An 11,920-nucleotide genomic window follows, 5' to 3' on the forward strand; every position below is an offset into this window, starting at 1 on the left:
TCAAAAGGTTATCAGGTTTCCTCTTGGTCTCATTTCCATGCAAACACCTCCAGTAAGCAGTGTGTTGGTTTCTACACCTCACTATTCCAAACAGACCAGAATCCCTCCCTTGGGTTATAGTCAAGCTCTAAAACTTCAGCCTCAGAATCTAGACAAAAGGTTCTTTTGCCTGAGTTTTCTTTTGTAACAAGCACAAATGTCAGAATTTTAAGGCAGCTCCCTGTACATTTCAGATTTTGAGGACAAACACAGTGCTGTTTTTAGCTACAGTAAAAGAAGAAATTAAGGGTATCATATTGCTTAAAAAGATAAAACTCTATGAACAGGCTACTTACAACTGACAGGATCCAATGATTTCTTCCTTCTAAGAACTACAGATGTCCCTCCAGCTGTAACAGTGCCAGAACTACACTCTGCATTATAATCTTTGGGCACAAAGGAGCTGCAATCCACTCTTTCTTCCCTCTGTTTGAAGAGTCAAAAAATACTACAGTGTGTGACAGACATACAAGCAGCACTGGCTGCAATAAGTGGCCAACAGAAACACTTCAAATGTAGCCAGTATCTTCCAACTGAGAAACACCACCAAAAAGGTGCTACCCAGTGCAACTGAGAATCATCACTGCCGATTTTTTTATGGAGGAATATATACTCTCTTACAAAGGAGACTGTAACCATAACCAAAAAATATTTATAGTACTCTTCACCAAACTGTTAGTGCAGAGGTACTAAAATATTTATATTAACATGGGGAAAAGTGAGAGTAGTCAACTTGTGAGGCTAGAATTTTATTGTTCATAGGTCAATACATAAACATAACATATTTGCCAGAACCTGAAAATACGACCTGCAGACATTAGGTCAAAATTTCCACGGCCCAAAAACTCCTCTTTTATTCCAACATACAGCAAAAGAGTCTGGAAAGTATAAATTTCTTACTGTTATATCAATTTCACTGTTAGGGAACATTTCTTTTAGACCACATTTAACAGATCAATTTGGAAAAGAGTTAAACAGACTAATAATGGACACAACAGTAGGACAAATTTATGATCCTGGGGTTTACAGTGTGCCATCCTGAATTCCCAGTTTTTGTGCCAATTGTACAAGCTTCCAAGAGATGACCACTAGGAGCTCTTCTGGAATGACCTTCATCTGCAGTACAGGAATTTAGCCACCAGAAGAAAGACACAGCTATATTGCCATTCAACAGTTTTATAAATCTAGTATCAAAATAAGCCAGCTATTATAGCCAGTCAACATTAAAGCAAGGAATTCTCATGTGTACTCCAGAAGGAGACTGAAGTTCGTATGGGACAAATGCTGCATAGTTCCCATATCTTGTCTCCTTTACACTTTTTGGTCATCTAACCTGTCAAATCCTGCTAATCTTTTCTGAAATTTCTGCCCAGCTCAAAGTCATGATTGCATTTAGGGCCATATGCAATTTATTCAGTTCTTCTCAAGATGCCACTAAAATAAAATTTATGAACCTTACCAGAAAATTGATGCATCTAAGCAGCACTTCATGAAGTAGCTTGTACCCCTATCTGCCTATGGGATACCAGTTCAAAAATTACTTTCTTTACTATGCAACAACAGTTAAAAAAAAAAAAAAGAGAAAGTAAGAGTTGAACTGCCATCAAACCCCTTAAAAAGCAGGTAGGACTATTTTATTCATATATTAAAATAATTTACTTTCTCAAAATAATGTACAATTAGAAGAAGCAGTTCAGACTATTTTAAACACAGAGTTGGAAAGTGTTTGAAGAAAAACTAAGACTGAATCACATTGCACTGAACCAATATGTTGAAATGCTTTAAAATTCTCACTTGGAGCATTACTGCTTTAACCATGAATGTTTATTTAATATGTGCACTAGGTAGGCTGTCAGACAGTTGCAAAGTTGAGTCTGTTTACTTTTTCCTGCCACCTCCACCTCCTGCAAGTATGGTGGCCACCCGAATGAAGATGTTCAGCGTATCAGTGTAGATACCCAGGCATCTAGGAAACAAGAAATTACAGTTACTGCTGTTGAACAGATATAGAGTTATTTGCTGTTTCACACCATTACACTTCATTTTAAGAGCCTGCATGAACTATCTTTACAAAACCCAGCTATGTCTGCCCTCAGTACTTTGTCTGTCAAAGAACACCTGTGTTTTTTTCTACCCACCTCCGCCAGCAAGAACTATTTACAGAAATCCTAATAGACCTGCTCCTAAGTATCCTCTCTCATACAGGAGCCTCTGCTTTTATATTGAACTTTGATCTATCTCCAAGAATTTTCAAGAACATCAGTATTACTCTCCTTTAATCAAACAGAACCAAAGGAGCTAAGAATTCACCTAGCATCAGACAGATATTTACAAGAAAGTTACTTGTTAGTCAGACTTGGTCTTTACTGAAGAGTCAATCCTTCCTTCCCCATCATACCACTGCAACTTTTTTATTTAGTGACAAAGACAAATAATAAATGACTACGGGAAGATTAACTTTTCCGTCTCAACTGACAGTTATTTTCAGAAAGCAGGTACAAATTCTGCCAGCAATGCTTTAGAAAACAAAAATACATTTTAGAATGTATTGCTGGAGGCATGTGACATCACATGCTCAATTCTGTTTCTCACAGTGATTTTAGTTTTAACTTCAGTAGCTCTTTTGTCACTGTTGTTTTCGAACCCTGTGATTCTTCACATTTAACAGCAATACACTTTTGAACAACAAACAAAAGGCTATTTCAAAGCATACTTCAATCTAACTTGAGGCAAATTCTTATGCGGACCCTGAGAGCAGCTGTGGTAGCAGAGAACACTTACGCATTGATGGGGTCGTATTTGACCACGCCGTAGATGGGCAGAGTTTCAGCCCGTCTGACCACCAGCTGTGTGTCATAGAGCAGGAACATGCCAAAGAGCACCAGGCCACCATAGACCGCTATCGAATACAGGCCGGCGCCAAAAGGAGAGGTGGGAGGCAGGAACATGGATCCTGGAGAGGAACGGACAAAGGCGTTAGAGATCATTATCTGCTACTCTGAGTTAGGTTAAACTCCAGTCACTGGAGCACACATTTTCCAGTAAGCATTCAATTCTCAGTCTGTGGTGTGTGTTTGATACCAAGAGCTTTAGCATGCACGCTGAAGATGTCGCATATACAACATGACCTGTTCATTTTGAACACCCCAGGGAACTGTGCATTTTTCTTCAGGTGAAAGTACCTATGACCACAACAATTACTAAACCACATGAAAGGAAAACAAGTGGACTGACATTTACTGCCTTCCCCACTCACTGGCAGTATCTAAAATATAAAGCACCCCTATTAGCTGTTTGCCAGACTAACATACACCAGAACCATAACTTCAAATTCATTTTCAAGAACAAATATGACAGAACATTTTCTGCTGTACTGGAGTTGCACCTTAGTAGCTTAAGTTCATAAACTACTTTATATGACAGAATTGTAACAGTATCTTACCGATTGAAGAAGCAATGACAAAACCTAAGCCTATGCCAAGTGGTGCTCCCATGTTCAGGAATTTTTCGCTTGGAGCACACATGGCCACAGTTGAGAGCCCCCCAACAATTCCAGCAGTGTACCAGGCAGCTCTGATCAGCAGAGGACCACCAAGGAAGGCCAGAGGAGCCACCACTGCACCCATGACACCTAGGCAAAGTAAAACAGAACACATGTAAGACTTGGAACACCACATGCCAAACCCACTTGATTTTCATCTCCAGCCAGATGGCATGGCTCAAACTAATCCACACACTACAAAACACCAATGCAATTGATTGTGCTCTTATCTAGAAGGGAGTACAATAAATTATCAACCTTAAATTTCATTATGCACTTTTATTTAGCACTCGAACACTTCAAGGAGCTCATCCTGGGGAAAAAAAAGACCAACAAAAGTCAACATACTGATTGGTTCATAACAGAGCATGGACATACCAACTACATAATAGAATTAGGAGCATGGAATGCTGAAAAGCAGGACAGATTTCTGATACGACAATTAGTTAAGCAAGTAAGTCAGAATTTTTTGCTAGATGCTTGCAGGAAATGTGTATCTAGCCCATTCATACCTCACTAGGTTTTTTCACTTAATAACAATCACTACAATAAACATAATTTCTTTTTGGCAGACATGATAGCTCTGGAGAGGCAAATATGATTCCAGTGTCCAACATCCACATGTCTTTTCTCAACTTTGAAATACTTCTATCAAAACAGTAGGTATCATTAGTGAGAAATTGAGATGTGTGTCCATCAGGTATTTTAGCTATGAGTACAAATCAAAAGTAAACTAATACTAAAATATCTTTTTTTTCTAGTCAGGTTTCCAATACTTCCAATCCTGCACAGCTGAAGAATGGTTACTGTAGGCAAGAGCACTTACAGAAGTGGTAGTGTTAGAAAGCAGACACAAAATCAAGGCAGCCATTAAACCATCTAGTTCCATTTTCAGTGTGGAGTGTATGTACCTCAAGTTTAACTTGAGCATGACTTTCAGAAGACTATGAAAAAAAACTAGATTTCTGTTAAGGACACTTAAAGACATCTTTCCCTGACATTCAGGAGTTCTCTCTGATCTCTGAAAAACCTCAACTCCCCTACAGCAGTATATAAAAATTTACTTTAAAGCTGGAGTTTTGTTAAAGTAAGCATTTGGTCAGACTGAAGCACAGACATCTCTACAACAAACACTAAAACCACATACCTGAATGCATCATCCATGCTACATGTTTAGATATGGGATTCTGTTCATAGGATATGGTCCTGACCAACATTCCAGCACCAATCATGGCTGCAAAAGTTGCACCAATTGCCTGAAGAAACAGCATTACAGTGTTCAAGTTAGCATATGGACATACAGTCTCTGTTCTAATCTCCTAGTATAAAAGTCAACACTGATTCTGAAAACAGCCACCTAATTCACAACTGGAGGGAGTATTCATTGATTCTACTCCTGTAAGGTTACAGTTAAATCTTTGCAGATCTTAGCTTGCAGTAATTTTCATTTATTTTTACTCAGTTTTCTAGAAATCCAAATTTAATGATGAAATTGGCAACTCTCTTGGCTGTGTAAGTAATAAAGGGAAAACCCATGGTTCTGCTCCTCACTCTCATTAAGGTACCTGAAATTGCTAGCCTTCCTTCTTTTCTTGTACATTTCTCCACCCAAACCAACACCTAGTTTACCTGCTTTTGCTACCAATGATTTTTTTTAACCTCAGTGCCTCTTCTTACTCATGATTCCAAGCAGAATCATTCAACATTTACCAAACTGGCCAGAAGTGTACAACTTTTATCACCAATGATGCTTTATCAAATTCATCTCCCTAAGTCATGTAGGTGTTAGCATTTAACTGTTCCTGTTTCACTCCATGTAACACAATACATACTAAGCCTACCAGTATTGTTTCAGCCTTGGCAAACAGAGACAGCTTTAAAAGTGCCACAGGGCACAGTAAGAATGCACAGGGACCTCAGTTTCTATTTGCAGACAGCAATAGAAACTCTGCCATTACCTTTAGGTAGTTATTTCTAAGAGGTTCTTACTTGCATATATACAGCTGGTAAGGCTAGCATAGTGGTTTTTGCTCATGCAGTTTATCTTTGACAAACCATCAAAACAGTATAGAAAACACATGTCACAATGTGACTACAATCACCAAATCTTACATCATGAAGTATCATCAGGATACCTGAATAGCCTTTATGGATAAGGACACTAATGTAGGCTAAGTTTTGCCTTACTTTCCACCAAATAGTTACATTTCTTGGATTTTTTAATATCAACCATCATTTGGAGGCATTCCTCAGAAAATACTTTTATTTTTATAACAAAGCTTACCAGCCAGGAGCCCCTTGTCATGAGGCTCATGAGTGCAGGAGTTCTGCTCACTGCTGCAGCAGACAGAGCTGTCAGGCCAATGCTGCCCGCAAAGTACATGTACGTAGAGTGAATTCTGTCCTTCACATACTGTGGCCAAATACTGAAAAATAAGCAGTCATAACAGAGCTGTGCAGTTACCAGGTTCAGAACAGAGAGCAGCTAAAAACACAGGCTGTTAAGTGCATTCATAGCCATGGATATAAGGGAGGTTTCATTATAATGATGAACTCTAGCAACTTCTGCTAGACTTTACAGTGGAGACTGAACTCATCAGTCTTGCTGATTTAATCTAATATTAACTCAGTAGAAACACTGAAAATTACAAATAATGCTAACTACAATTCTAAGCAGGAAGGATGCATGGAAAACAGAGTAACAAATAATTTTAACTACAGAAAAAATAAAAGAATGGTGTGCGTGTGTGTGTATATAACAAATTGGTTTCAGGTAAAAAAAGGTCTACAGAATGTGTACTGGCACTAAGCAGCCTGCTGTGCAGCTCACAAATTGCTGAGTCATAGTGCACATGGTTATCTGACACCACAGGACACAAACGTCATTTTGAGGGCTCTAACAATAGCAACAGACCTAGACGTGAGTTTCTGCAGTATCATTTGCTCACACTATAGAAAGAACACTTTCCCTACTAACACTAAATTTGAACACAGTCCATATATTTTTCCCACTTCACTCTTTTGACCTGTTAATCAAGACTTGTGCAAGAAAAAAAAAATAGACATAGCTCTATCTATGACAAGCTTCTCATAAACACAAATGGTACACGTTCAGTATTAATGCAGATGGCAATTTCCAAATACAAATGCAAAATAAAGCAAAATGTCTCCAACACATTTCTCCCAAGCCTATACTTGTTACTACTCATCCTTCAACTGTAACTATACAGTTTTGCCGTCAGCCAGGGTTTTTTTTTTTGACCAAGAAGCAATTCACCAAAGTTTTAAGAACACATTTATTAGATCAAAGCTGATGCCTAGATACTGTGTTTAATGGAGACTTTCTTAACACCTGTATTATAGTTGAATTAGCAGTCTCATAAGAACACCAGGGCAACTGGTCTTAGCAATACTTTTCAGAAGACCACACTTCCTAAGTTACCTGAAGCACACCTCATAAGACAAGTTTATATACTCTTCACATTAGATTTAGCAAAACAGACTCACTCAGATTACTACTATCCATTTAAGGCTGAATAATTCTATTTTTGCTTTAAAAACCTGCAGAAACACAGGTGGGGGTTTACCCTTCAGAGCTTAGAAAAACCTAAGCTGAGTGTACACTGGGTGATAGCAGCTAAAGAGGAGATTTGCTCCACTGAAGAGGTAAACCATCTTACTTACGCGGCCCTTTCAATAGCCCCAATCTCACTGGACATGCCCATTCCATAGTAGCAGAGGGCTCCCAGGCCAACAGCAGCCCCTCCAGCAAGAATCATTTTCCCCAGGCGATCAGCTGTGTAAAGAAATAAAAAACACACTCTCATTAATGCTTTTTCTTGGACAGTTAAGACATCCTCATGTGAATTTTGATCTATCTGCAATAGCTGCTCCACTTTACCCCTCCTTCTAAAAGCTTCATTTCAAGTCAGTTCACTGCCTGTTTCAGTAGTGAAAAACATATTCCTTTGAGGAAGTTTTAAGTTCAGGTTGAAAGATTCTCAGTATTTAAAGCAGAGCTCCTCTACCTTTAAGTGCAGCTTCTGCAGATGGCTCGAATGCTGCGTCTTTCACATCCTGGCCAAGTTTTCCACGCCTTGCACCCATTCTTGCTCTGGTGGCATAACTCTGTAAAATTCAAAAATAACATAAGAAATATTTGATGAAACAAAATAGAAGATAGTCTTACCAACTTACTTGCTACATTTAAAATTGTTAATTAATCTCTTATTAATCTGTGTTTACATTCATACATACAAAGCAACTGTGCCCAAGGAAAACAAGTGAACATGAGAGTTTAGGAACCTTTGTGAAAAACACTGACATATTCTAGAAGTACAGAACCAATGTAGTGAATTCCAGATGCTGGAATATTCAGACTGTATTTCTTCTACTTTAGTCCCACTGTACTAAACACTGTCACAAGCCTCACTGTTATACACAAAAAACATAATCATTACTTTTTTGTTTTGTAAAAAAGCCTTTTGCTTTCTATGCTAAAACACTCTGTGCAAACACCTCAATGTAAAAAAAAAAAAACACTCTGCACAATACTTTTGTGCTATTTTAGAGACACTAAAGCTGGAAAAGCAGCAAAAATTTCTTGCTTTCAAGTCTAAACTTGATTTATACAACAAACCTTGAATGAAGGCCGAGAAACTCAAGATTTTCAAGGTCAACAAGCTACAAGTAATTACAGTATGCTGCTCAAAGTCTAAGTGAGAACAACAGAGAATACACTCATATTTAAGTTCAAAACCAACTATATTTTCTTACCATTTTTTACAGGAATTTTAAAATTAAAACTGCATCTGAGCAGTCAAGTACTCACATCAAGCTGTAAGTTTGTTTCAACACTAAAATACAAAACCTACAAGCATTACTCTCATCAAGCATTAGAGCACTAACATTCAAGGGGTTTACCAGAGCCCTTCAGTTTGGTTGTGCTTGGCAGCTAATGAAATCCAGCCCAATGCTACAAAACTCACAAACAAAAAAGCCCACCATGCACCTACACATTTAGAATGCTTAAGAGGAAAATACAAAAGAGATGAAGAATTTGCCACTAGCACTTTCACCAAGATGGCAGGAGAGCAAAAACAGCCCCTAACAGTTGTGAGCTGCAGGTCTGAGACATCCTCTCTCATAGAAGGATAAACGGAGTCTCAGGATAATGACAATGTAGTTTTTAAAAATGCTGCTTAGATCTGTGACTGTCCTGCCATAGCTCAGAAATTGCTCTAACCTACACTACAGCTCTAAACACATATTGGAACTAAAACAGCTGAAAAGAAAGTTTATTTTAATGCTATATTTAAGACTCTAACTTGGAAACAGGGAGACAGGACAAGAATTTCTGTTCCTCCCACCTTACCTAGTAAGGCCTGTCCGTCCCTAACTGCCTCTTTTGCCCATTAATTTCAAGACACAAGTCAGTAACTGAAACAGGAGATTTCTGCTCCAAACTTATTCGCCAACTTATTCTGCTCCAAAACCCCTGTGTTTTGACTGAAGAACATTTTTCCTTCAGCAAATTAGAGCAGGTGCCTCAAACCAGCGTGCTCATTCACATCAGGTACTCCATGCAAAGTGATGCTTTTAGCAATACACTAAACGCTTTAAACTATGTGCAGTCAGGGCCATCAGAAGGAGATTTACCTTACCTGGCTAGGCTGCCACAGCCTGTATGCTTTTATGCTGGAGCTCCTCAAGGCTGGTGAAGCCTGAGTGATGGTGGGGCGGATGGTCTGGCATGGCAGTGCCCTCAGGCACACCAGCCTGGCAGCCAGCATGGTTGCTGAGATAACTTAACACACTGTGTTCCTGCAAATGCACAAGAAAATGTATTTTGCTGTTTTGTTAAATGGTTTTCAGACAAGGTACACTAACTACTAACTCTCAACTACAACAGGAATAATAAAAACCAACCAGAGACAATCAGCAGTAAAACCAGTATTATCACTGAAATACTGCAATAGGAGGTAAAATCTTCTTAAATACAGAGTTTAACTTTGCTTTACCTGTATTTATACCTGTATAAGTCTTCCATCAAAGACTTCTCTCTCACAATTAACTCAAAAACAGGATCATATTCCACTTTTCATATGTACAAATTAAACCAATACCCTTTATGTACTTATATTTGAGTTACTTTGGCAACTAACCTTCGTTTTCAGACACAACACTGCTTGACTGCTCTGCTCTCCAAATTTACTTAAAACTCCACAGAAACATAAACCCAAAGGAGCAAACAGCACAAGATGTATGGTGGAAAACAGAGAGATTTTCAGCCGTCCTTTAAAGAATTAGTTAGCTTTATGGGGACAGCATTCAGTCAAGGTCACAGCCTAGAACACTGGTTCCTATCATCCTAAGCAATTCTGACCAGAAAACAGTGACACCACTCGCAGATAAATCCACAGCACCAGCAGAACTAGCCTGCGTGTCCTGCTGGTAGCATGAAAACTGCCAGCTCACTGCCACAAATGGTGCACATCATACAAAAAAACCCAAGGCCTTGGAGTCACTTTAATGTCCTTCAATTACAATGACACACAACCCCTGATATCACAGAACACCCCAACTACCAGTGCCTTTTTTCAAATCACTGGTCATACCTTACGTGTGCACTGATCAACATAAGCTAAGAGCATCCTAAAGAAAGGCAGGTTTAAACCTGGGTGAGAAACAAGCCCGCACAGCACTGGACAGCTGGCATTAATCACAGAGGAGCGACTGAGAATATAATAACCCTGCTGCTAGAAAGTCCCTTTGCTCCGCAGCAGTTATGAAATGCCGCTTTTGTAACGGGAAGTATTCACGAGGTACGTCCCGACCGTGGCACCAAACGCAGCTCTCCCACGGGGATGACACGGCCTGCGGGAACTGACAGGGCCAACTTGGGAGATTTTAACTTTCCTTTTCGGAAACGGGCATTTAGAGCAAGGTAACTTCAAGTGTTTTATCAAGAGCAAGGAGGGCGGAGAGCCGAGAGCTAAGACCAGAACAACACTCCCACATATTAACTGGCAGTACCGTAACGTAGGGCCTGGGAGTCACTGCCGCACCACAGCGCGCACAAACCCCTCCCAGTCCCGGCAGGGCGGCGCCCGGCGCCCGACTCAGCCCGGGCCGGGCCGGGTCGGGCGCTCTCCGGCTTTTTCCTGCCCACGCCCGGCCCCCGCCCCGGCCCGACACCGGCCCCGCACCTGTCCCGGCCCGGCGCGGTCCCGCCGCCTCCTGCGCGCTCGGTCCCGCTCCGCCGCCGCACCAGGCCCGGCCCTCCCCCGGCAGCGGAAGTGACGCCGAGCCTCCCCGCGCGCTCCCGGCGACTGGCTCGTTCCCGCCGCGTGAGCCCGGGCCCGCGGCCGCCATTGGCCGGCGGGGCGGTGACGCGCGCGCGGCCGCCATCTTTGGCCGGGGCAGCGATGGTTCTGGAAGCGCGCGGGTGGCACGCCGGCAGGGGGCGCGCGCGGGGCGGGCGCGGGGCGGGCGCGGGGCGGGGTGTGCCCGCCCAGGGCGGCGGCAATGGCCGGAGGTTCGTGAGGGGCAATGCCGCAATGGAGCGGTGCCATGGCAGCCACGAGTGCTCGGGGACTGCAGCGTTACACTGTCGGCCCGCTGACCGTGCCTGCACCCAGCTCACGGCCTCTGCCGCCTGTGCAGTTCAGTCTCGTCCTTCCGAGCGTGTCAGACAGCTCAGGAGCTTTGCGTTTCCTCTCCTTACAGCAGAGCGCTCCCCCTCTGTAACCCCTTTGGAGTTACATCTCTCTTGTGGATACAGTGCATGCTCTAAGGCTGGTGCTCATGTGCGGGATGAGCACAAAAAGCAGCGTTGTGTATGTAAATTACAAACATGGATGCTGCCCGCTCTAATCCCGGCCTTGCAGGGGCGCTCCACAGCCCTTCCCGGCCTAAACGTTGTTATGCGCTGAGCTCTCTCTACTGGCAGCTTCCTTCCAGCCTCACTCCAAAATGGAGCTCTGAGATTATTTTTTCCAAGTTGAATCCTAAACTGAGGCTTAGGAAGGACAGAGCAGCACTTCCCTGGACTAGCAAATCCTCAAATTGATACCAAATTTTCCTTTGGGAGCCCCTTTCCAGCTACACTCTCCAGCCACAGCTGTGTAGTTTCTTTCAACCTTAACACTTCATATGGCCATGGTTCTTCACTGCCTAGTAAAACCGACTGTGAAGCAGGATCAAATACAAATGTAATAAAAAAGATGTGTTGGATATAGAATTAAGTCCAGAAACAGAATGAGAGTTACAGATACACTTTTGAGAATTGTGAGATTAGCCTTTCTATATCTCAGTGTCTCCTTGTTTAAACTATAAGAA

At 41.6% G+C, this 11,920-nt stretch overlaps 1 protein-coding gene across 1 annotated transcript; it reads right to left on the reverse strand.

Moving 5' to 3' along the window:
• Window positions 1-767: 767 nt before the first annotated feature.
• Window positions 768-10,912, reverse strand: GHITM (growth hormone inducible transmembrane protein). Its single transcript, XM_084210199.1, has 9 exons — window positions 10,789-10,912; window positions 9,244-9,403; window positions 7,609-7,708; window positions 7,265-7,376; window positions 5,865-6,006; window positions 4,728-4,836; window positions 3,482-3,670; window positions 2,821-2,992; window positions 768-2,005 (listed from the first exon to the last, which is right to left on the reverse strand). Exons 2-9 carry the CDS (start codon window positions 9,370-9,372, stop codon window positions 1,918-1,920), a joined length of 1,041 nt encoding a protein of 346 aa, XP_084066325.1. The 5' UTR covers window positions 9,373-9,403; window positions 10,789-10,912; the 3' UTR covers window positions 768-1,917.
• Between the last annotated feature and the right edge of the window lie 1,008 nt (window positions 10,913-11,920).

Source organism: Fringilla coelebs (assembly GCF_963513975.1).
Source record: "Fringilla coelebs genome assembly, chromosome: 8".
NCBI classification, from domain to species: Eukaryota; Metazoa; Chordata; class Aves; order Passeriformes; family Fringillidae; genus Fringilla; species Fringilla coelebs.